Source organism: Gigantopelta aegis, chromosome 6 (genome assembly GCF_016097555.1).
Source record: "Gigantopelta aegis isolate Gae_Host chromosome 6, Gae_host_genome, whole genome shotgun sequence".
NCBI lineage: Eukaryota > Metazoa > Mollusca > Gastropoda > Neomphalida > Peltospiridae > Gigantopelta > Gigantopelta aegis.
Genome location: NC_054704.1, coordinates 82201781 through 82228245, shown reverse-complemented (window position 1 = coordinate 82228245; position 26465 = coordinate 82201781). Strand labels below are relative to the sequence as shown.

Sequence of the window (26465 nt, the reverse complement as noted above, 5' to 3'; positions counted from 1 at the left end):
TTTGGCCTTAGCGTGCTATGTGACGAGAAATTCCAGTAGGATCTTTCTAGACGACGTGCTCTGGGAGTAGATTGCTGTGACATAGGTTTGCGTGGGTTTTTAGTTTTTTGGGGGGTGTTTTTGCAGTCCCGCGACGATAGTAAAGGGCACATTGCATAAGAATTAAATGTAAATGCTACTCTGTATTAGAACTACCTGTCTACTATATGAAACGGCTACTGTGTGTAAAAATCGTGTGTCTATAAAGGGCACCTCTCATAAGGAAAAGAAAAAACCCAAAGAGTCTCATGCCATATAATCGTAAATAAAATGTGTTGAGTGCGTCGTTAAATAAAACATTTCCTTTCTTCATGCGAGCGCTCTACCGGCTGAGGTAAAAAGCGTCCAGAAAATGACAACATGCATTTACGTTTTTGATATATTATTCATGGACCCCCCCCCCCCCCCCCCCCCCGCCCTAAAATTTCCATTGTGAAGAATTGATCCTATGACCTGTCGTTCCTGAAACCAATAACCTACATGCGTATCAGGTGATCTGGCTTGGCAGTGTTTATCAATAGTATGTTCATTCTCGTTCGTGCCAAATCCAACGGCTTTTCCCACTCGACAAAACAGGGCAAGTTCCTCAGGGCCTCTTTATTATCTGAGCCGGTGTCCCCTGTGAACCTTGGTCTCTAAGTCCCTTCGAGTTAAGTAGGAGTGGCTTACTAATCCTTCCTGTCAAGGGCCAGATAGCGGTCTGATTAAAACTATGATTATAGACCTGCGTCCGAAATGCAAAGGTTAAACACCGTCTTTTATTTTGTTGCAAGACAAACGGGCATTGGGTGGAATGGCGTTAGAATATTATGGTTGTGATAGAACGGAACTGAAATACAGTTTGGGCATTTACGACAAATATACTAGTATGGCTTTTTTAGTGAAATATACTAAAACTGAACTGTCAAATAATTTAAATTGACCTTATGTTGAATGTATCTTAAACAAATAATATAAATATTTACTGAATTTTAACTAATATATCTTGATTTAATCACTGTAGGGCCGTATATAAAAAATATTCACATTCATTTGGACCATGTGTTGTATAGTATACATCTGTACTCCCAGATGTAAAATTTTAAAAATAAACCGGATAACATAAGTTGGTATTGCTTTATTCTAACATCACAATTCTAGCAATCATATGAAATCAGCATTATCTCTAGCTTCTAGAATCGAGTGAACCCGATGGCAGAACGTACCTTTAAATACGCGTAATAAAACCATATAGACTGTCAACACACGTGTATAATTATATTTCTGTTCGACGATTACATTAACTATTTAAATGTAAATCGCTTTATTCGCCGCTGAATACGCTAGCGTCGAGTTTCCTGTACCCACTTGAAGCTAAATGCCGGTACTGAATACCCCACCGAAAAAAAAAAATGTATTCAGATTTATTTCCTGCCCTGGGTTATTGAAATGCCTAGTGATAACACGAATTCCTGTACCCTAAGTCTAACATGGTGGCGTTTTCTGTATTACTAAAAAGGAATATGCTAAAAATAGGAAGAAAAAGTGTTCTTTAAAATAATCTCACCTAGAAATAGTGTTAACTTTGGTGCATAGGCTACAACAGTGATTGTAAATTGTCAATTTATGACAAAGGAGATAGAAAGTCAAGTGCATTACAACAACTTTATGCTAGATAACGCTGAATAGTAATTTGCACCACATCTTTAAAACAATAACACTAACCAATAAATCGAACGACAAAAGCAGTTATCGTAAACAAACTCGTATCTCTATACAATGCAGAGTCTATACAATGCAGAGTTAAAATTTTTGAGAATGTTTTGACAAGGTCATGACACTTCCGTGGTCTGTAAACTATATTGCCATTTTATGCAGATACTAAATGAGATGAGGTAGACCTCTGGGTTGACCTTTTACCTATTTAATCTCATTTTAATAGAGGTAAAAAAAGGCTAATAAGAAAGCGCCCCGCAAATGAAAGACACATTGATGTCATTGTTTTCATAAAATTAACCTCCTCGTTATAACGCGCTAAGGTTTTAACGCCAACCCTGTGTGAACTTTAAAATGATGTGGTCATTCGTGGTTTCATCTTGCCCATAATTAACTATAAAAGGTAATTGCGGAAACATCCTATACTTTAATAACTGACCAGGACGTGATCAAGGTCCCCAAAGAGCTTAAATAAACACCGAGGCATTCGCACCAATCATCAACAGCCTTACAGATAATGATTTGATAGACAGACCTTGACAGTTATTGGTTCTGCTTGGGAGCACGTGCACCGGCCATGAGCCTAATTTTCACCTGTCTGGGAATGGTATTTTTCGGCAATAAAGCAGATTTCGATCTAAACTCTTCATAAACCACGGTTATTGACGTTGTGAGTGTTGCCAGAAGAAACAAAATGTCTGGCGCTCGTCTTTAATGGCCGGCCAGAGAGAAACAGACGTACCAGAAGTGGTCGACTGACAAACATAGCTACCTTTGAAACATTTGATTATACCAGTAGCCCTGCATACAGATCGGTTCAGGTCAACCACGAAACTTTCAACTACTTATACACACTAGCAGTTGGTGCTGTTATGTCAGTAGAAAAGTGCATATAAAAGTTCCCTTGCTGAATGAAGCTAATGAAAAAAATGTAGCGGATTTCATTTTGCGACTGCCTATCAGAACTACGGAATGATTGATATGCAATAGCCGATGACGAATTAATCAGAATTAACTCTGTTTGTGTCATTACTGTGATTACACCAACAAAAACACAAACTTTAAACTTTTAACTTTGCCACTAAAGGACGCGCACTAAATCTTAATGGGAACTAGCGCTGGAATACGAACCCAGGGGTCTAATTCACAAAGCTCTCTTAAGCTCCTTAAAAAAAACCCACCATCGCATCGTTCTTGCAAGTCTTTTTGCACTGCGCTGTGATATCGCAAAGTTGCGATAGTTTATAGAATTACGCCCCAGTCTTTTAACCGATGGCTTAAAACGATTGTACCACCGTGGCCGACTGTTTTAACCGAATACACCCACATTTGTGATCTGTGTTTCGGTGCAATGTGTTTTCATTAATAACAGATTTCGCACTACTTTGAACTTATGCTACTATTACATTGCACCTGGTGTTATAGTTACCTGTTCACTGTCAGGGCATCGTTTACGTTGCTATTAGATATTTGTTCGTTACGCTCATCATCTATGACAAAGTGTTGTCATGGAAACATAACCTCGTGTATCGAATGTGTTAATTTCTGACACACTCGTTGGTGAGAACATCGTTATTTTTTTTATATCACATACTGTTAAAACATATACGTGAGATAACACTTTAAAGACAAACATCTGGCTGCTCCTAGGTGATGACCAAGTTGCCAATGCCATACAATCCAATGGAAAACGGCATGATCGAAATGGATCACTCACTGACTTGTTTGTGACGCAGACGTTAACTACAAGCGCTAGGATCGTAAAATTAAGCTTTAGTTGGAAAAGGCGTTTATATTTATTTTAAAACTGTTTTTGAGGATATGAAAGAAATAGACTACATTCGTGTCCGTTGGATACCATTTACCTTACAACTCGTTCTTTAAAAACGTATCCAACTCGTTTTTGTTCGTTAGATTCGTTTTAAAACAATTTGTTGTAAGATAAATGGTATCTAACACCACACGTTTCTCTATTTACATAATTATATTCACCAATGTTAATTAATATATTAGTAATAACACATGGCTATCCGCATAATTACTTACTTAAATATCAATTAAATATCTGCTAAGCAACAGTTAAATAATACATTTATGTAACGTATAGCAGTTGTGTAATACAGACAGGATATCGGTTGAGCCGCATACGTTATTATTGCAATTCTGTCAATAGTTTCATTAATGTGCGACACAGTACGCAATATTGCGCAATCGTCTGTAATGTACTAAGGTCTATATTATTTCAGTATGTTGTTTTTAATGAACGAGTTGAGTACAGGATCAGGGTATACTTTGTATAATTACAAAGGGATGTAGTTCACTTCGATAATACATCGAACATTCTGTTCCAGACTTTACATCTACTACATTGAATTGACAATTTTCAGAGTTAATTAGTAAATTTGTTCTCTCCTCTTTCTCTCTCTCTCTCTCTCTTTCCCTCTCTTGTCTCTTTGCGTATGTGTCCTTAACTTTATTCGAAAATGTGTAATGGAAAGTGTTCTCTTGTCCCCCGCACTGCACCCCACCCACTAATATCATAGCAGCTATAGCAGCCCCTCCCCGGTCAGTGACATGTCATCAGACCCTCTACTAATGTAGCGTTTTCATGCTACTTAAAATTACCGTTTCAGCCCGAGCCACACCTAATCTCCAACCTGCCTGCTTTCGTTGGTCCAAACGCAGTGGCAGCCCATTTATAATGGCTATAGTGATCGCTCGTGAAAAGTGGCTGCATAATGTTACATATTTACTTTGCCCCAAGCTAGGTTATCACGTGAATAGGTAGCAGGGGGTCACGGCTGGATAGGGGTAAACACTTTGACAAATAACTTAATTACTGTAAGGTTTTCCCGGGGTATAATTTGTCCCCCATCGTTAACGAAAGTGGAGACTGGTCAGGAACAGATTGTGTAGGCATGTAATTCTAGGCGTCCTTGCACCCGCTGTTTAAACGCACGCTGTTCTTTCCACCACCATCCACTTTTAGAAATACATGAAGGTTATTTTTTTCAATAATAAAATCAAAGAAATGTTTTGACAAAAGGATGGTTTATTGACGTCAGGGATATACATGCAAGGTTTTGAAATATGTATGTAGTCATGTAAATGGTAAACGTTAGTACATGTATTTAATGACTGTTAAAAGTCTTTGACCCCTTGTTGCCGGGATACGTTCTCTGTATTGCATAGAATACATTTTGATGTACACAAATGTACGACAAACACCGAGATGCCAAAAAAGACTCATGGTTTGCTAAAACAAAATTATTATTAAAGCAAGCAGTTACACTGCAATTTAACGGTACAAATGCTGTAATAGCGAAACTTACAAAAATATTAGATGCTTTTTAAAACAAATGACTAAAACGATAAAAAAAAATATAATTTTTAAAAAAAAAAGCGGTATTTTATGGTATCCCTCACGCTCACTAGACTGGTTTTGCGCTTCATGTTAAACCGAATGACAGCATCGGGAATGAGTCTAATAACTTTCCATTCGCGAACGTTAGCGTTGTTCACTGTCGCTGAACTCGGGCCAACTCTATTCTGTGATCCAGCTTTCCAGGTGGTGTAAACACGAACAGTCTTGTTCTGATTGCCGAGCAGTAAAAAAAATCGATACTCCACGTATGCAATACTCAGGTGTTCCCAGGTATGGCAACCGATGATACGACAGTTGTATATATGTCACAGACACCATACCGTCTGTTGTTGGTAACCTTTCGGTACGCAGCCAGACATGCATTAATGGCCACTTCCATTACGCAGCAACAGGACCTACACAATTCACATGAGATGCCACTTTACTGAGGTTTGGGGTGGGGATCAGAAGGAATTATTATAAAATTAAGCTAAATTTTAGCCTTCGCCAAGAAAAAACGCTCAATTCTTTTGTCGTAGTGCGTGTATGTGGGTGGGAGAACAGCACCCCCCCCCCCCCCACACACACACACACATACACATACGCACGCACGCACACACGCACACGCCCACACTCGCTCATACAGACGCACACACACACACACACACCTCAGCACAGCACAGCACAGCACAGCACAGCACAGCGATGAACTGTTTTTAAAACACCCTTGTGTGGCTGCTTGGCAATGGTTGTCTGTTTATTAATATCTGTCGCTCAACGCTCGAACCAACAGAAACATATTACTAACGCCTATTAATAAATAGATAATGTAATAGATAATGTAGCTCTAATGTCCTCTAGCACAACTCCGCAAAATATTTATATATGATGATATAAACAGTGTAGGGCTAACGGACAATCGAGCTATGGATAATCGAACTTGAGATCGAGATGCAAAGAGCTCAAATTCGCTTTATTGAAACGGCCATCATTCAATTCGGGTGTCGTCTGCGTACTGTATGACATTTGTTTTTAAATGTCACAAATATTTGACATTGAACCGGCTAATGCATCGGTCTGTATATGTTCTCAATATAATCAAATCTCTTTGGGTTATGTAGGTGCAGAGTTATTGATTATTATAGGTATACTGATCGAAGGAAATCCGGGATCACACCAGCACTAACAGGAAAGACCGACTCCAACCAAAACCATGTTACCAGCCAAAACCCTCATCCATAGTGTCAGGAAATTAACCATGTTTCCAACCAAAATCCGCATCCATAGTGTCAGGAAATTAACCATGTTTCCAACCAAAATCCTCATCCATTAACCATGTTACCGACATTCAATCTCACATTATTGACATTCAATCTTATATACCATCTTTGTGTTTTATGCAAACATTACGACGGTAATAGTGACTGAAATATAGTCTACGCTACCAAATGTTGTCTTATTTCCTTCTCTCTCTCTCTCTCTCTCTCTCTCTCTCTCTGTCTCTGTCTCTGTCTCTCTCTCTCTCTCTCTCTCTCTCTCTCTCTCTCTCTCTCTCTCTCTCTCTCTCTCTCTCTGTGTCTCTCTCTCTCTCTCTCTCTCTCTCTCTCCCTCTCTTCTCCTGTGTGTCTCTCCTCTCTCTCTCTCTCTCTCTCTCTCTCTCTCTCTCTCTCTCTCTCTCTCTCTCTCTCTCTCTCTCTCTCTCTCTCTCTCTCTCTCTCTCTCTCTCTGTGTGTCTGTGTCTGTGTGTGTGTGTGTGTGTGTGTGTGTGTGTGTGTGTGTGTGTGTGTGTGTGTGTGTGTGTGTGTGTGTGTGTGTGTATTATTATTATTATTATTATTATTATGACTACTAGTACTGCTGATGATGGAAACAACACTGATTACGACAGGGTTCACATCACTCACTAAGAATTTCAGCCAGAAGGAAATGAAAGGAATATTTTATTCTTCGGTTATTTGGTGTTTATAACATATGATTAGTGCACCACGACTGGTATATCAAAGGCTGTGGTATGTGCTATCCTGTCTGGGATTGTGCATATAAAAGATCCCTTGCTCCAAATGGAATAATGTAACGGTTTTTCTCTTACACTATATGCCAAATGTTTGGCATACAATAACCAATGATTAAGACATCGATGTGCTCTAGTGGTGTCGTTAAACAAAAAATAATAGTTTGCATGTGTGCCCCAAACACGTATACGAACTTTAATCAAAATTGGTGTGTGGACTGCCTAAAACGGGTGTTTCCATATATAGTCATGACAGTATATACCATGGTCTTTGATGTACTAGTCGTGGGGTACTAGTTAGGAGACAAACAAAACTTAAATCTATCGAAGGTGACTGATCCCACAACCTATCGCATCTCAGGCGAACGTGGGGAAGTTAATATAATATAACCCTTGCTGCTAATGGAAAAATGTAGCGGGTTTTCTCTGAACTCAGAAATACCAAATGTCCGACACCATATAGCCAATGATGAATAACTGCAGGTACTCTAGTGGTGTTAAACAAAATAAGTTTTAACTGATGCGAACGCTCTACCATTGAGCTACATCTCGCCCCCTAACAGCTTTTGCTATGAGTCAGAATTACCAAATGTTTAACATCGAATAGTCGATGATTGATAAATCAATATGCCCCAGTGGTGTCGTTAAACAAACAAACAAAAAACTTTAAAATTTGCTCTGGGTTGTTTTTAGGATGACGAAGCCCTGGCTCGACTTCTGGCTCCATATTCATAAACATACTTAAGTCAATGTATGATACTATCTATGTACTTTAAGTATGTATTTAGGTATCATACATTGACTTAAGTACGTTTATGAATACGGAGCCTGAACTCGAGTAAACTAATCATTACACCATTGAGCTATATGTCCTCCAGTCCAGTAATTGTTTCTTTAAAATCAGCCCAGTGTTGCCAGTAATGAAATAACATTCCAACTCACCACCGATACCATTATTGTTTGATTTATCTAACACGTATACATATTTGGTTTAAGTACCCGAAAGGTAAAGCGCTCGCGGAGGTGATGAAAATGAAACAAATAACATTACGGAACAATGAAAAGGCTCTTGGAATCACGTAAACATTAATTACGCAAGTCACTAAAACTCGCCTTTAGTCAGAATTACAACAGCAAGCCAAGGTTTTGTGTCGCTAAGTGTATACATTACTTTACAAATGAACCGGTTTTCGTGATTTGTAAAAATCCATATGCATGAGTTAAGGCGTACATTGTTTATCTCGTGCATGGCATCAGATATGGACATTATTCCATGGCTTTTGAAGACCAGTAGATAATGACGATTGCATAACATAAAAGCATAGCGAAATACCACTGATGAAGGATTCGTTCTTTGCAAGGGCGTGGTTATAATGTTGTTATCCTAACTTGAAAAACAAGTTGCTCATCCAAGCGTTTACTGCAGCCGTCTGTATAATATGTTTGTAAACCACCTCAATGCATCACCGTTTGGTGATCTGAGTTGAATAAAGTTCTGTTCTGTTCATCCAAGAGAGAGGCTTATGTTATGTCCCCCGACTCTTTTATTTTTGACGGTTAGAAACAGAATGTGTGAAGAAGTTTTGATGGTGCAGCGGTCACGAGTACTGGCTCAAATCCAGAATGATTCCTTCGCAAGTGGTATAATTAAGTCATGATGTGTTTGGAAAAGTGTATAATATAAAACTATCCTTTAGCTGTAATTGGTAGTAGCCCATGTTACGATAACGGGTTTCCTTTCTAACAATAATACAATAACGTCTGTCCAAGGTTGCTTGAACCTTGTAAACCTCGAAACAAATGGTCATAATCAGCATTAATGCTTAATTGTGGGTTGAAACCGGTTTCTTTGCCATTTTAGGCGGACATTTGTTGATAATTATGTACATATTGAAAGCGGGCTTGAAATATAGCTTCAAGTTTCAGGAAACGTTATGTTGACTGCCTACAGTGTGAATATGATTTATGTTCAACATGATCACGGACAGACCTTCAGTCTGTTAATTAGCGACGTGTTGGTGTTATGGAGGGCAACTCTTCACATAGATCGTTCGTCCACAGTGTAGGATCGAACATAAAACCTCAGGAGACTTAACACCCTAACTTGTCCACCCCCGTTTTAATTAATGGTGCTTACCAGGGGCCTAATTCACTTTTAGCTCTCTTAAGCTCTTTTAAGGAACATCGCATCGTCATTGCAAGTATTTTACAAATGGCCTGCGATATCGTACAAGTGCGAGAGATCAGTTAATTAGGACCCTGGTGCTATTTGAATTGAAGTTTCTTTTGTTTATTAATCATCGGCTGTTGTATGTAAAACAATGGTCATTTTGACATATAGCTTTAGAAAGGAAACACGCTACATTTTTCCATTAGTAACAAATGATCTTTTATATGGACATTTTGTGGTGTGGGGAGCAACATTTGTTTCTCAGATTTCAGGATAGAAGCAAATGCTAGAAATTGAAAGTACATGTAGTTCTAGAAATTAATCTCAAACTTAAGTCTTGTAGTTTAACTTTTCAACAGCAATGTGGAATATGTTCATAGAAACTTAAGATTCTGAAAATGAAAAATCCTCGATATATCTGAAATATTGTCAGAAATCTGCTTGTGAAACTGCACATACCGCAACCTTTGATATATACCAGTCGTGGTGCACTGGTTGGAACGAGAAATAACATTTGGGCCCACCTGTGACACAATTGTACACATAAAAGGAAAACACAAATAAGAGATTCCTATGATCCGCCTTGGTGGATCTGTTTTAAAACCCGTTAAAGCAATGACAGGCCTATCGAAAGTTATGGTGCATACTGTATAGCATGCACAATTAACTGTAACTTCTAAAAAAAGGTGGCTGATATATACAGGTCACTGTACCTGCATTAGTATGTAGAAAGAAGATCTGAACTGATACGCATTGCTAGGTGGTTGTTACCCTTGGCGTCTTTCTTAGCAAATGCAACTGCAGTACGGTAAATTAGTTTTGAAAAAGATGTCTCCAATAGATAATAAAGAAATGTAACTAGGTCAAATCTTTAAAATATATTTCAGTCACATTTGCGGCAGTTAACAGTTGAAACTACAATAATACACTTCTGAATGAATCGTTTTAAATCTTTAACAAACACCACAGAGGCGGGTGTTTTGAATTCATTAATAGGTATTTACGTTCCAACAATTTCTATTATTATTATTAAATACAGCCAGCTTTGTGCCAGCCCATCGTCTTTTTGTCCTCCATACAAAATAAATAGGCCAAATTAACCCAGTTCTTCTGACAACGAATTGTATATAACCAATCTTTTGACAATGTGGTAATAAAACACCAAGGGCTGGTGATCCGTTTAAAGATAAACTGTACACAGTGTGGCGGTACGTGTATTCGCTTACTAATATACGACCGAATACAGGTCTAGCAACTAAGCCAGGGCAGTCTGTTTAACCCAATACCCTAAATATTCATAACTCTGACATTTTGTTGTTGTTATTTATTTTATTGCTTGCCAGTATAGGTCTATACATGTACGACTGAAGTTGACATATGTTTTCCAACTTGGGGGCGTTCCCCTAATTACAACTGTCGGCGGTGGTCGGATTTGTTTTCAAACAACTAAAATGTTTTAAAGAATACTTTACATGTGGTACGTGATAAAAAAGAGCAAAAGACGTTAAAGGATCAGCAAGATTTGGAATTGACATGAGAAAGCAGCAAAATGCCGCTCAAAATGCCTCTCAAAATTCCGCTCAGAGTGCACAATACTTCTGAGAATCAGTTTCACGAGCAGATTTCTGACAATATTTCTGATATATGGAGGATTCTTCATTTTCAGAATCTTAAGTTTCTATTAACATCTTCCACATTGCTGTTGAAAAGTTAAATTACAAGTCTTTAGTTTTAGATTAATTTCTAGAACTACATGTACTTTCAATTTCTAGCATTTGCTTCTATCCTGAAATCTGAGAAACAAAATTTGCTCCACACACCACAAAATTAATTTGAAGCTTAACGATATATGACAAACAGGGTAAAGAAATTTGCATATCCAAGCCATCAAGAATTGTAATAACCCACATTTGTTTGATCATGTAGTCCCGACCAAATGAATGACTGTTTAATAATAGTCTAGCACCACGACAAATTGGCTATTGGGTGTTGTTAGACAAAGGTATATGAATGAACAAAAGACTATACAAAAATATTGTTAAAACGTGTATGGAGCTGTGAGGAATAATGAATGAATGTTTAAAATGTGTCTGCATTATTTTATTTTTTCTCATTTGCTCAAGTGTTGATATTAATATTGTATATGCAGAAATAATGTATATCATATGGTATTTTATTTGTCCGCTTATTTAACTCTACCATTAACGAGTGCAAAATTCCACTCCACATACTTCGCAATCAATTCCGTCCTTTTTTAGCTTTGGAAATTAATCGGATGTTTTATCCCAGATTAACCTTTAGATAAATTAGTTCTTCTTGACAGTTGACAAATATCCCCTGGGTTGTGGACTTCAAATTCATTGATTAAAGAACTATTTCAACACGTCTGTATTGATTATATGCTACACCGGGCGTATATTGGCCCATCACAAACAACTGCCCCAGGCTGAGTAATGAAACGTTTGAAATATTTTACAGGTAGATATTTTTGTCGTTGACGAAATGTATACCATCCATATTGAACCGCTGATGTAACACATGTATATATGCTCTCTCTCTCTCTCTCTGTCTGTCTGTCTGTGTCTGTCTGTGTGTGTGGTGTTCTAAAGGGATTGTTGTTTAATAATAAGACTCCGAATGTTGTTAATTTGTATGAATCAAAGTGTTAATAATTCAGCATTCAGCATTCAGCATTCAGCATTCAGCATTCCATATTAATATGAGTAGCTGTCCAACGTAGGGCAAGACGTAGCCCACTGGTAAAGCGCTCGCTTGAGGATCGATCCCCATCGATGGTCCTATTGGGCTATTTCTCGTTCCAGCCAGTGCACCACGATTGGTATATCAAAGATCGTGGTATGTGCTATCGTGTTTATGGGGTGGTGCATATAAAATACTGTTTGCTACTAATGGAAAAATGTAGCGGGTTTCCATTCTGAGACATTCCACTCTGAGACTGTCAAAATTACCAAATGTTTGACATGCAACAGCCGATGATTAATAAATCAATGTGCTCTAGTGGTGTCGTTAACAAACTGTCCGACGTGTTAACTTCTATACGTTTTTCATATAGATAAGGTGAATGGCACCACCACATTTTAAACTCTTTTACAGTTGCTTATGGGTCCTATAAGGTTGTCCTTTTTGTTCGGAACTCTTTTTATTTAGTGTAAATAATTATACTATTATATTATAATTATTCCTGGGTCCAGTGCTGTACATATACAGTTTTTTGTCTCTACAAATTAGTTCAAACTTCAAGCAAAAGAAGATCCTTGTTTGAAATGATCCTGATCTGCATTTTCTTCTAGACAATATAGCACTTATACAAACAACAACAAAAAACCCCACCACCAACACCTCCCCAAAACAAAATACCACCACTAGGAAAAAAGCTTTTTCATAGAAAATAAACAAACACGCTTGGAAGCTGACATAGTTCTAAGATTATTTGTTGTGGCATCAAATTGTGTATGTATATGTCAATCGTCCAGTACGCGTGTTAATTGATATTTGTTATTTTACTTAGAGCCATATGCATGTACTTTCATTATCAGACAGATATAATGGCCAGTTCGAACAACAAACCCCAGTAACACATAAGATGACTGACTACAACAGACCATCATTGGCTACTGTTATGCTATTTTTCACTCAACTTCTCCGATAAAACGATATGCTGGGGCATTCTTTTCCTTTACAAATTATAGATACCGCAAAAAAAAAAAAAAAAAAAAAAAAAAAAAAAAAAAAAAAAAAAAAAAAAAAAAAAAAAAAAAAAAAAAAAAAAAAAAAAAAAAAACCCGGCGAAATGATTGATGGAGTATGGCTTTGTTCCACATCTATATCAAACCCAAGGTTTTAAAATGAAAAAAGAATACATTTTACACAATACACACGATATATACTAAAATGAAGAAGTTTAGCAATTTCGCACTACTGCATTGTAAGTAAGCTACATTCTATGTCGTGACAGTTACACATTTCATTTTATATTGAAAATATCCTGTTACAATTAAATCCAGTATCTGATTTCACTTTGAGAGTCGCGACTTTTAAAAAAGTTTATTGTTATTTAAAGGTATACTGTCACGGATTTAAGGACCTTATTTCTCAAAAAAATTGATAATAACTAAAAATTACATTAATTGTTGGAAACCAAATCTAGCTATTGCAGCACCTTAACTGAACCGTGATGGAGTGAAATCCATGTCAACCCTCTCGGCAATTTTAGTTTTTGAATTATGGACCATTGCCATAATTCAAATATTTTTACAAAATGTCATTAATAAATGGTTGAATAAAGTACATTTAGGGACAAATCAAATCAGGTAATACTTTGTTAGACCATTAAATAGGTCAGTGGTCTGTGACAATATGCCTTTAAGCACATTTAAAAAATTTGCTAACAAATTTTGTCTTTGTATATATATATATGCCCCTCCCTCTCCCCACCAAATACGTCACTGCTCTCCCCACCAAATTAAGTCTTTGTTTTTTCGTTGTCAATATTATTTTTATTTGTGCCACCCCTTCCCTTCGAAATCATTTTAGATGGATCTTCCTCTTTACTATAAATGTAACGTTTGTAACCAGTATATTTCAAGTTGTATCAGAATAATAATTTTTTTTTAAAAGAAATTAGATATAGATCATACTGTATACGTGAAGTAATTTTCCAGGTCTCGACAAATCGTTTATCATACCCGGTCATCTTTTGCACGTAGCGACGTGGACGCGGCGTTCGGTCATGACCCCAAAACGAGGCTTTGATCTTCGGCCTGTCTGTGGAAACAAATTATATTTATGTTGAATTTAATTACGGCCCGCGGCAGTGTACTTAATCTTTGAAAATATTGGATCTGGTGGCGGAAGGATTTGGTAACATTTGGCAACATGTTACGGACTTTGATGCAACAGCAGTGACACCTTGTGTCTGAGAAAAGCAGTAAAATAATGAGCGTTGAAACAGCTTGTTTGTGTCAGGAAAGCAACATCACAATGCGTAAGAAAAAAAATCTATAAACATTGAACAAAACGGACTATTGTAAATAAATATTGCGCCTGGAAATTTAAACTGGAAACATGTCACAGTCCTCGTTTTGGTTCTTATAAGCGTATACGAGAAGTTGCAGTAATACGTGATCTACTAGTATAACTGTAATCCCCGGTCGTTGCCACCTGTGGTTTCAAACTCCTCGCTCTATCGGCGTACAGTGAACCCAAAGAACCATAATTCAAATGGCCACAATAAAGCTTGGTTACGCCGTTCCGTCTTTGATCAAAACTAAACGAAAGACAATTACTCGGTTTATCAGTTTCGTATTATGTCAAAAGATGAACTGTATTCGGCTATTTTATGTCTGTAACCGGCAGGAAGGGTTTCTAGTAGCTAAATGTAAACACATAAATGTTTTATATGATGGACACCTGGAAATAATTTCTGGCCACCAAGTGTAAACACGTGATATAAATATATGTACAGGTTAATGTCACTGTAAGATGAAGAAATGTTACGAGAACTGTAACTGTGAAACTTAGTTTATTACATTTCCACGAAGTGGAATAAATACATGAAACCCGCTATGTTACATAATAAAAAAAAATGTTTTGTTTAACAACACCACTAGAGTACATTGATTTATTAATCATCGGCTATTGGATGTCAAACATTTGGTAAGTTTGACATAGTCATAGAGGGAACCGATCTTTTATATGCACCATCCCACAGACAGCATAGCACATATCACGGCCTTTGATATACCAGTCGTGGTGCACTGGCTGGAATGAGAAATAACCCAAAAGGCCCACCGACGGGGATCGATCCCAAACCGACCGCGCATCAAGCGAGCGCTTTTCACACAAAATCCGCTGTTACATAATTATGAACTGAAAATAACTTGTTTTAGTACTGCCTTACCATGAATTTTGATTTTAAAAAGACAACGAACTACAAACAAACGCTTCTGCTCCCTATATTATATTTCCGTTCATGATCTTTGAAGTCGAAATGATTTTATGTTTTAGGAAATGTATACAATCGTGTTCCGTCTCAAGGTAATTTACAGCCTTTAGATATCATATATTAAACAACTGAACTGACACAGATGGATGAATGGACACATATAGACCTTTCCATCAAAATCAATTTTACTGGTAAAAAAAATAAAAGAAGAACAAAAATATCTCTATATATATATTACACGATTAAAAATAGCATTTGTTTGTGATGTGTCAAGTTTTTAAGGTGATCGATCAAAATATATGAATTACTGTTTTTAATAATATTGCATAATATACTCAACAAAATTAATTAAGGGCCAGTATAGATAGTTTCAGTATTTGTCTTTAAGTATACGTGTAGTTTAAAAATAGTTTTTTCTGTTGTAACGTGTCGACATTGAGGCATGTTCTTTTACTTAATAATAATAATCAGATTTTGAACTTATAATAATAAACAAGAAAGAGAGAGAGAGCGTTTAATGAGTCATGTCCCGAATGCGCATTTATGTAATTTTCATAAATGCATGAAAAACTCATCGTGTACAACATTTTACTGAAGCAATATTTAGAAGTCTTCTATGATCTAAACCTGCTGAAATAATATGAAATTACCAAACGTTCTTCTGCCCCTTAATTAATATTGTTGAGTATATCTGATTTTATTATCATTGTGATTATCACATTCATTTTTCTCACCTGCATCGTTTATCTTTCAGGGCGGATTTGCCAGGTGCTATGAATTATTGGATTTGAATACTAATAAAATATATGCCGGGAAAATTATCTCAAAGTCAAGAATAGCCAAACCACATCAAAGACAAAAGGTAAGATTTTTTTTTTTTTTTTTTTTTTTAATTTATATTAGTACGTGTACCAGTTCTCACACTGGACAGCATTTTGGTTTAGTTAATTTTCAATTACGGTTAAGTATTTCCTTGAACTTTATTCAAAAGTGGCTAATTTAAAGACAGTTTTATTTGGCCAAATACTAAATGTTGTGTCCACTTTGTATGAACATTAGCAAATGGCTAATTTGGCAATGGACAGGGTGAGCCATGGCGTACACTAGTGTGTCGATTGTTCATAACTCTTGTAGCGAGCATAAGCTATACTAAGAATGGATACCAAAATTGTGGGTGTAGGTAATTTCTGTCATGCTTCCATCAGAGATCTGTTTAAGCAAGTTGGACACAAACCTCTGACTTCTGCGGAGAGTTCTGTCTATGTCAGGTTTACAAAACAACCAACCAACCAACCAACCAACACTCTCTTTACGTGCCTATATCCATTAAAGGTTCAGGCACGTTCATCCCGATCGCTACCTCCGACAAATGTCGGTTGTATCGATCGGGACAGAAAGGGGGTTGTTTGAATATTTGGGGTAATTTGTGTTTCGCGTCAGGGCTAGCTCTGGCACTCGCCAAATTCGCAAATTGCGAATTTCAAATACAACTTGCGAATTTCATTTTCATTTGGCGAAATAATTTCATGTAATAGTTAATATTTTGATTACAAAAGAACTGGGTTTCTGCAATTTTTGAAGTTTAATAGATAACTTGGCGAAATTTTCTGCTGCCCCAGAGCTAGACCTGCGCATGCATATAAATCTGTAGTGAGAAAGCGGATTTCGTTAGCGCTGTTACAGTTAACGAAATAGGTTTTCATCATAGTTTATGATAAGGTTATGTAACCGACTTAAAACAGATAATAATGCTGAAAAGAACTATAAAGCTATTGTTCCCAGTTCGATCACTTTTAAGTGGCATTTGGTTTATTGGATAACATACTTAAGTGGGTTGGTTACTCATTGGCCAAATGCGCTTACCGTAAATTAGTTTCAGCACATAATGTTAATATTGCCAGTTTGTTTTGCTTCGTTTTGTTGAACAAGTTCACCGATTTTGATCTGCGATTATATTATGGGTCTTTGTAACATCACTTAACTCGTTTTCTTAAGAATGGACGTTTTTTTTTTATATTGGTACTTCTTACAGAATAATTGCAAGGACCAGCTGTTTGGTAATAATTGTTAATACAGGTGTATAACATTTTTTATATTATTATAATGACAAAGAAGCTAATACTACCATACGTTTCTGGTTCGAGTGGGCACTTGAATTACATAAAGCTCTTAGCATAATAGCTGTAAGTGTAGTTTGTTACAAAAGAATCGAAACCCTACAAAATACCAAGTGCTTTGGCCATAAAGAGTTGTTTTTATGGGAATTTGGAGAAAATATTTTCTGTTTTCAAATCATTGTGGTCTGATGTGAAATACATTACACATACAAAGCGAACCATTGCTCTCAAACTAAGTGGTTCGAAACTTGTTTTACGAGGGGTGTATACTTGGTATTATACGGTAAAAAGTTTATACCTAGACGGGCCTTTATTCTACTTTAAAAAAAAGTGTTATTGTGCGCAGTATGTACACACAGCACGTTACATGATATTTACACAACCACATAGCGATCATCGTCTTATTCATGTTGTGAAACCTACCGAATAATGTGACGGTACAGCAAAAAACCAAGTTTCACGTCGACGATAAACCAGTGATCGGGTTTAAAACTTAGATCATCCACCATTGTTTAGGTGGGGGTTTTTAGGGAACAAACTTTTTTTTTCAAATCTGAGACTGATGTAGTCAACAATTTAACCGTTGTATAATTCGGTTTAGATTAAATGAAATAGAAAGTTATAGAATTCATTGGCTGCTTTTGTTTGTTTGTTTGTTTTAAACCAGGATGATACCATCTGCGGAATTTACCATACATATTTGTAGTGTAGTTTTATTTTGTGTAATTGTATTTAAATTATGATAACAAATGACACACACGCACATGCACATACATACACACACGCACACGCACACACCACTGTAACTATAAACATTTGCTAGCAAAGATTTCACTGGTATTTAACAGTTTTGAATAGTTAGAAACTGCTTCAATGTAACTTGCGAGTATATTTATAATTAGGAAGGTACATTCCCAGTGTGTATATTATTGCAACGATTTGATTCATGCAGTACTCGGGTTAAAATATTACAATTAGTGTTAGACCAGGACTTTTAGAATACGGTAACCTTATGCCCGTAGCCTTATGTCCGTGGCTAGTGTTCGTCTGACTTGTATAAATAATTACTTTAACCATGCCCTACAGCTACTAAAAACAAAAAACTCAACCCCAAATTCATATGCAAAATCAATCAATTATTGTCAAAATTTTCTATCATAGAAAATCAGCTACTTTATCAACTTCGATAATTTGAAGACCTCACAGCTTACGTTATGTAGTGTAGACTATTTTGATTTAGATGGATACATCACAGCTGGACGATATGCCAGAAATCGTTACTATAACAAATACCGTTAGAATGCATCTTTAGTACAAATGTATGTACATACATGTAAATACTCCAATATCTCTGTTAATCACAAATATGTGTTATGTTGCCCAGTGGAATAGGTGTGGCGGTTTACAATATCCTTCCCTTCAATAGACCATCGCTCCACCACTGGTATATTAAGATTCATATGTGTTACCCTGTTCATTGGATATTGCATGTAAAATAAATCTTTTTTTCGATTTTTCTCTCATTTAGTTAGACCATATTTTTCAGTAGATAATAGCCGCTTATTATAACGATGTGTTTGGGTGTCGTTAAACAAATATTACATTATTTTCTTCTTTTCCCCTAACATAAACGTCTTCCTATCAGCGCATTGTAATCTCAACGAAGGTTTCGACACGAACATATATACTGACAAACCAACACAATATACAAACATGGCGCTTGTTTTTGTGAAGATACCTATCTTAACAAATGTTTGAAATTTGGAGCTCACCAAGGTCGAGCGTTGTTTGCCACTCGTTGGATAAGATACGTTTCGTGTACTCGCCAAGCAGACCACTCGAGTTTCACACCGGCTAGCACGGACAATGTTCTTTGATGACACAGATTGCGGAACAACGCCAGATACTTAGTGTGTCATCAATGACATCTAGTATTTCAGTTTGACGTACCAGGGCGTCCATATGATTTATCAACTGCCCATTATAAAGACGTGTTGAATTGCTGCGACACTGATGTTATGTTAAATCCAGCCTTCCGTTTTCAAACTGAGACTTTCAAATCGGAATCCGAATTATCATAAAACGATTTGTAAGCAGACGAGGCATGAATATTAATGCTTTTCATGTGTTGGTTATACAAATGTGACGTGTTCAATTTTTGCGAGTTAATGACTCTAGCTGTTAAACAGTGTAAAATATGCTTTTGTCTATTACCGCTTTTCTGCTGTCAATTTGACTGATACATCAAAGGTTGTGATATGTATAGTCCTATTTACGGTAAAGTGCGTGTAAAACTCCCTGCTGCTTTATCAACATGGTGACGGCAGGTTTTCGCTTTGGTTGATTATCACAGTTTAAATCTCTCTCTCTCTCTCTCTCTCTCTCTCTCTCTCTCTCTCTCTCTCTCTCTCTCTCTCTCTCTCTGTGTGTGCGTGTGCGTGTGCGCGTGCGCGTGCGCGTGCGTGCGTGCGCCTTCCATCCCTCTCTTGATCATGTGTCAAAATAGCCATATGTTGGATACCAAATATCCGCAGTTAAAAATGTGCTGAGGTGTCGTAAAACAAATGTACCTTTCCTTTTCACTGTTAAGAAAATCAAATGAGTTTCTGGTTGTTCTGGTCTTTGTAGTATCACTTAATTCATTGTATGTGAAGCAAACAAGGCACATACGTCGGAACGTAGGGTCAGTGACTTTAAATGTTTCTGATGGAAACCTACCGCATTGGTAATTTGATCGAGTATGTGTATCCAACCAAAAATTAAACGAGCACCAAACCGAGACTGCATATTGACTTTAAATAGTATTATTTTTCCTATGAAAACCTACTCGTTGGTAATTTGATCGATTAATACTGTGGCTGTCTTCCTATGTGCATCCAACCAAAAATTACACGAGCACCAGTTTGAAACCAAGAGTACACCTCGATGCATAGTTCAGTTCAGGTTCTTAAACCCATAAAAAGTGGGTAATAAATGAAATGCACGGAATGTTTCTTTAAGGACGCATCACAAAATAAGTTAAAAGTCCTAGAAGACATTTATTTATTAGTCATCGGTTGTTGGAAGTCAATCATTTGGTAATTCTGACACGTAGTCTTCAGAGGAAACCCGATACAATTTTTCATTAACAGCAAGAGACATGACAACACATATCACGGTCTTTAATATACCAGACGTGGGGCAATGGTTGGAACGAGAAAACCTTCAATCAGAGAATGAGTCCACATACTGGTTTCGATTATACTACGCATACACTTCGTGCGAGCGCTCTGCCGACATAGCAAGATCCAGCGCCAAAGACACATCAGCGCAATATTTTAATCACATTGATTTGGCTGTTGGATGTCAAACGTATGGTGATTCAAAATTGTGATAATTTGAGACGACACCTGCTATAGGCATGTAGATTAACACATGTTTTATACATCAAGTCTTTGCCATACTCAAAACGACCTTAGATACCTTTGATATAACAGTCGTAGTGCACGTGATTAAAAAAAAAGTAACTTGGTGAATTCACCAAGGAATTGATGAGACGATTCTACACATTTTAAATGAGCTGTGTGTGTGACACCCCTTTTCTTGTGACAGACAAAAATTAAAGTCTTGAGTCCTCCATAGCCATAACGACACAACTAGCGTTGCCCGGGTGTATGTTTGGCGTCCCGCTTTAAAAAAATGTCAACGTACAAAGTCGTCCGGTACAGCCGTGTTTACACGTTGTCCGCGATTTACAGCCTTTTTATTGTAGATCCGTGTATATCAAAAGGTTAATATAGACCACATAGTGAGATGCGTTCGCGAGCTCTCCTTCAACACTGATGCCATATATTGTATTTTATTCCTTAACCGTGGAAGACAGTGGATACAAAGGGTGTGTGGACATCACATTTGTATAGTTTCAAATGAAAGGAAACCATTTAAAAGATTTGATAAATCGAAATAACATTGCACTAGGAACAGGACCCAAGATGAGAATTTGTACCTTTTTAAAATATTCTTTTGAAAAAAATAAAGAAAGAAATGTTTTATTTAACGACGCACTCAACACATTTTATTTACGGTTATATGGTGTCAGACATATGGTTGAGGACGACACAGATATTGAAAGAGGAAACCCGCTGTCGCCACTTCATGAGCTACTCTTTTCGATTAGCAGCAAGGGATCTTTTATATGCACCATCCCACAGACAGGGTAGTACATACTACGGCCTTTGATATACCAGTCATTGTGCACTGGCTGGAATATTATTTTGAATGATACACTGATAGATCTACATCCAGTTCCGCGTTTATTGGATCAAATTGATGTTTATGGGAGCATTCCGAGTTTCCGACACGACCTTCTCAAAACCTGCTGTGGACAGTTTGGTTTGTGGTTTTTGTCGTCCAGATTTCTTAGCCACAGTAATTAGAAGAAAAAAAAACATGGGAGTGGACACAGACTAGAAAATATGCTAAAATTTAAAAACGTTTAGCAATTTGGTACCACTGCATTGCACTTTCAAATGCATGCTACATTCAATGACTTTAACAGTTACTCGTTGTATTTTGTATTTAAAATCTCCTGTTACTTATATTGACAAATGATGCATCAATTAAATTTAGTGTCTGATTTCTCTTTGAAAGACACCAAATTTTCATTTATTTAAGCATATTTACCAAATTGCTAAACGTGTTTGCCCGATCCAGTAGCTGAAACAGTTTGTTTTAGATGGGCCATAAAGAATAGGGAAGGATCTGAGGCGTAGCTAGCATTAATATCACTGTAGGTGTTTAGGGAGCCAAGCATCCCTAAGCCCCCATCCACCCTCTGGAGCACGTCGTAGAACTGACCCAAATTGTAAAAGTTGATGGATCACGTTTGAATTGGTAAAGTAAGGGGAGGAGATGTACTTGAGATGTTAGGTTTCATAATTTGTTCTCACTCCTCCCCCTCTTCACAATGTTTAATACAAGTGCACCCCCACGTGTTTCATACTCAAAATATACACATACAAGATCAATGCACTGGATCAAAGAAGCTCATATATAGAAGATCCCCCGTGGGGTGACTACGTCCATTTCACTAGTATATTCTAAAGTAATTTATTCATTATTCACCATCGATCGCTCTTTTGTATAGACAGTTGACATTGTTGTGACACTTTCGCGCATGACTTAATTGTCACATAACTAATAATGATGACCCACGGTTTCTTTGAAGTACACCTTGTAGGAAATCAAGGAGTGTCTAAACCTTTAAGCGTCTAAAAAAACAGATTGTCGCAAGTCGGTTTTATTCAGTCTGATTATCGTTAGGCTTCTGGACATTTCGACTGGTATTTCTACCAGCTACCGCTCCTTTTTCGTGTGGTTTAATCCTCTTTGGTCATAGCGTCCATACTTTTTTGACAATCTAGTGATCATTGGTGCCCACTTTGTTTTATTTGATTTGATTTTGATATCTGAATCAACATCTTCACATGTATTTGTACCCATATACTCAGAATAAATACATCAGTATGAGAAATGTCTTTTGTAAAGTTCAAAAGAGATTTTAAAGGCACTTACTAGTTATTAGGTGCTATAAAAAAAAGTTCAACGATTATATATTTTTAACCGTTAAAATACACAGTTTTGAAAATGCCGCCTTTACAAGTCTTTACAGGTATTTGTGTTATATGCATTATACTTAAAACAAAAAAGGTACGTAACTATGGAATCAGGTTCTGTGAGTTAGCTTTTTAATAATAATGTATTAACAAGTCAACACTGAGTGTCATTGTTTAGATGGTTTAATTGTCACCCAGTTTAGTTTTCTTCTTGGAATATCAATATTTTATGTACTAAACTTTAACTATACGTGGTAATAATTATAGTTAATGATAATTTTATAACAAAATTTACTACTACTTAGACGTAATTCATTCTGGTTAAAACAAATATACAAAAATTAATGCCCCCTTCCCTACTCCATATAACCTCTCTCTCTCTCTCTCTCTCTCTCTCTCTCTCTCTCTCTCTCTCTCTCTCTCTCTCTCTCTCTCGCACGCACGCACGCACGCACGCACGCACGCACCTTTATGTTGTACAACTTGTTCCATTAATTCTGATATAATCACAGTAATACAATTCCATGTAACTGTCCTAACGTCAATATTGGACTGTTGTCACCATGTACAACGTGACATGACATTCAATATGCGCTATGTAAACACTACCGGGGCAATTGGTCTGTTGTGGAAACACCTGCGGTGTCCAGACACACACCCACTCAACATGTGGGACTGTCACGATAGTCGGCGATTGTTGAGCCTCAAGTTAACAAAAAATAAAATACGCAGAATGGAATTTATTACGTAGGTGGAAGGACTCTTTTGCGAGATATCAAAGTTTCAAAGCTAAGAATCTGAACAAAAAAATATCTGTAGAGATAAAATTGATGATTAAACTAGTTTAAAGAAATGCACAACCCATTAACAGTGTGACTAACATTATATAGAATTACCTTTTCTGTGCATGTACCTGCATATATTTATCAAATAAACCAGGGCCAAGGAAAAAGATTGGGAAAAGATACCGGTAGGGTCGTTTCCTGTGAGACATTTTGTTTTGGCTTCTATTTTTACTTGTATTTTACTTCTGGGTTTTGTGGGGGTTTTTGTGGGTTTTTTGGCATTTTGTCTTTGTATTGGACAGCCAGCCAAACTTACGAATTGCGTACCATGACACAAGCATTAGCTATATTTTGTCACAGTAACCTTTTAATGCCAAAACAAGGAGTTAAAAACAATCTAGGTGGTAATTAGCCTTTGTTCGTGTTAGGGTATTAAAATGATTGTCTAGTCAATTAACATACAATGGAATCAACCTGGTTAACATTTGTCGATTTATTTACATTACTGACCCTAAATCAAAATCATTCAGCATTTTTGGATGTATATATTAAATTTCAGTACTGACCCCTCAGCCTTATTACTGACATTAACCAAAACAAATTCTGGTGCAAAAACGTTTTGGAAAAAAAGGAAAAAGAACAATCGGCAAGTCTTTTGGTTGCTAATGTGTTCCAATTCTAGAAATCCAGCTTCCAAGGACACGTTTTGAGATCGAACGGCACGAGAAGGATTCTTTTCAAACGATACTAAACGGTAAATCCTAACGGCGAGCCGTGGGTCTTCAAAGGAACCAAGTGTTTGTCATCAGTCAACTAATATGCCAACGATCAGGTGGTGGACTTGCTGGAAACATGATATGAGACAATCTGTTTAGTTTATTCAAGCTCTCTGTTTATGCAGTAGCAGCATTTCCAGACCCTTGACAACAAAATCGTGGCCTTGCGTGAGCCGCTGAGCTCAAACGATTGCTTTTGTTTTCCATGGTTGCATCAAAGGGAAGGTCATATTTTGGAACACTACAGTGAAAGAGTTAGGACACTGGGTTGGCTGCACGCTATACGTAACCGCAGGGGCACCAATGTAAACATTGCTGGTTTTATTAACCCCGGGCTGTGATGTGTAGGGAATTTGTTATTGTGTCCAGCTGAACTGCAAGGACTAGCTTGACAACAAGACCACCTAGATGTCATTGCTTTGCATTCCTTGTTTTTAACTGTATAATGTATATAACAGTTGTTGTGCCAATGTATAACAGATGTTTCAGCTTGTTGTTCAAACAACACAGACCATGAGATAAATAAAATGCTAAATTAAAATAGGAATAGAAGCCAGCACAAAACTCATGTCCAGAAATAACCTACTACTTTGTAGTACCTTATCTTTAGTTAACATTAAGTCGTTTTATGCATTTCAAACAACTAGCGCTACCTAATTTCTTTTTATAGTTTCGTAATCACAATTGAATTATATATCAAATTATTAACTATTGGTGGTATATTACGATTATGTAGTTTTACACTGGCGTAGATACTTTGCTTTGTATTTGTTTTATAATAGTGTAAAAGTGTGTAAATATAGTGTGCCCCCTCACTTTTTGGCACCTTCCTACGCCACTGAGTTGGTACTTTTCAGGATAAATTAAATGCATACTAGTACACTTACAGGGTAACATTTCATTGTGCTATTCAGCATGTCAGCTATCTGTAAACGGACAAAACCCCACCCGGAAAAAAACCCACTGGATAAAACCCCACTGGAAAAAACCCCACTCGGACATAACCCCACACAGAAAAAAACCCACTCGGACATAACCCCACTCATATATCTCAATATATAACAAAATCGTATATACAGTATTTATTTTTTATTGAAACAAGTGTAATCTAGCCTACTTCCACCTCACACAGTGGCCGATGTGGATCATGGCTATGTTGTGTGAAACTAACGATGGTCTTTATCTGGAAAGATACAAAGTCAAATATTCAGGCTTTAATTTAAATCTACCTGGACCTGGTAATCTCGGCCCGTAACTAATTTTGAATACATTTCAATGCTAAAATAATAATAATAATAATAATAATAATGTTGCATATTAAATTTAAAGAAACAGCATATACATGTGCATACCATAAATATAACATGTATTGGGGAAAAGGTGGTCAAATTAATATCTATCTACCTACACACATACAAGTTAGTTATGATAACATAATTACCTCCAGGTCTGAAGTCACACCGCCTTTACAAGTAAATGCAGCTCTGCTGGAACACTCCCATCGAATATTCTTCCTGGCATACCTCTTAGTATACAAGTAGCCTTCGTGAATTAGCTTGAGACCACCCTTGTTGTTCTTGATAACTTCCATAGTTTGTATTTACAGTTCTCAGGAAATGAATACTGACGTAGTATTCTTCAACCTTATAAGGGGTCCATCTGATGTAGAATTTATGACATACCCAATCAACAATGGGAAGCCCTAACTCCATGATTTTCCTTGATCTCTTAGAAGAAAACCTGGCCTCCTTAATCTCTTGATCACAAAGTTCAGATAATCCTTTGTCATGGAGATCAATGCAATCAGTGCAACACTTGACTGATCAAAATACAAATGTAAACTTTATTCTTTATCATAATCTATTTTGTGAATTTTATTTATAATTTTATTCTTCCAAAACAGAAATTTCAACTTTATTTCATATTTTTCAGTTTTATGTGTAAAATGG

At 36.8% G+C, this 26465-nt stretch overlaps 1 protein-coding gene across 1 annotated transcript in view; it reads left to right on the top strand.

Annotated features, from left to right (window-relative positions):
- Positions 1 to 26465, top strand: part of LOC121375608 (serine/threonine-protein kinase PLK1-like) — an 83703-nt gene that overhangs the window by 25186 nt on the left and 32052 nt on the right. Inside the window, exon 3 of the mRNA XM_041503150.1 lies at positions 15999 to 16106. Coding sequence (XP_041359084.1) covers positions 15999 to 16106 — 108 coding nt within the window. The remainder of the gene's footprint in view (positions 1 to 15998; positions 16107 to 26465) is intronic.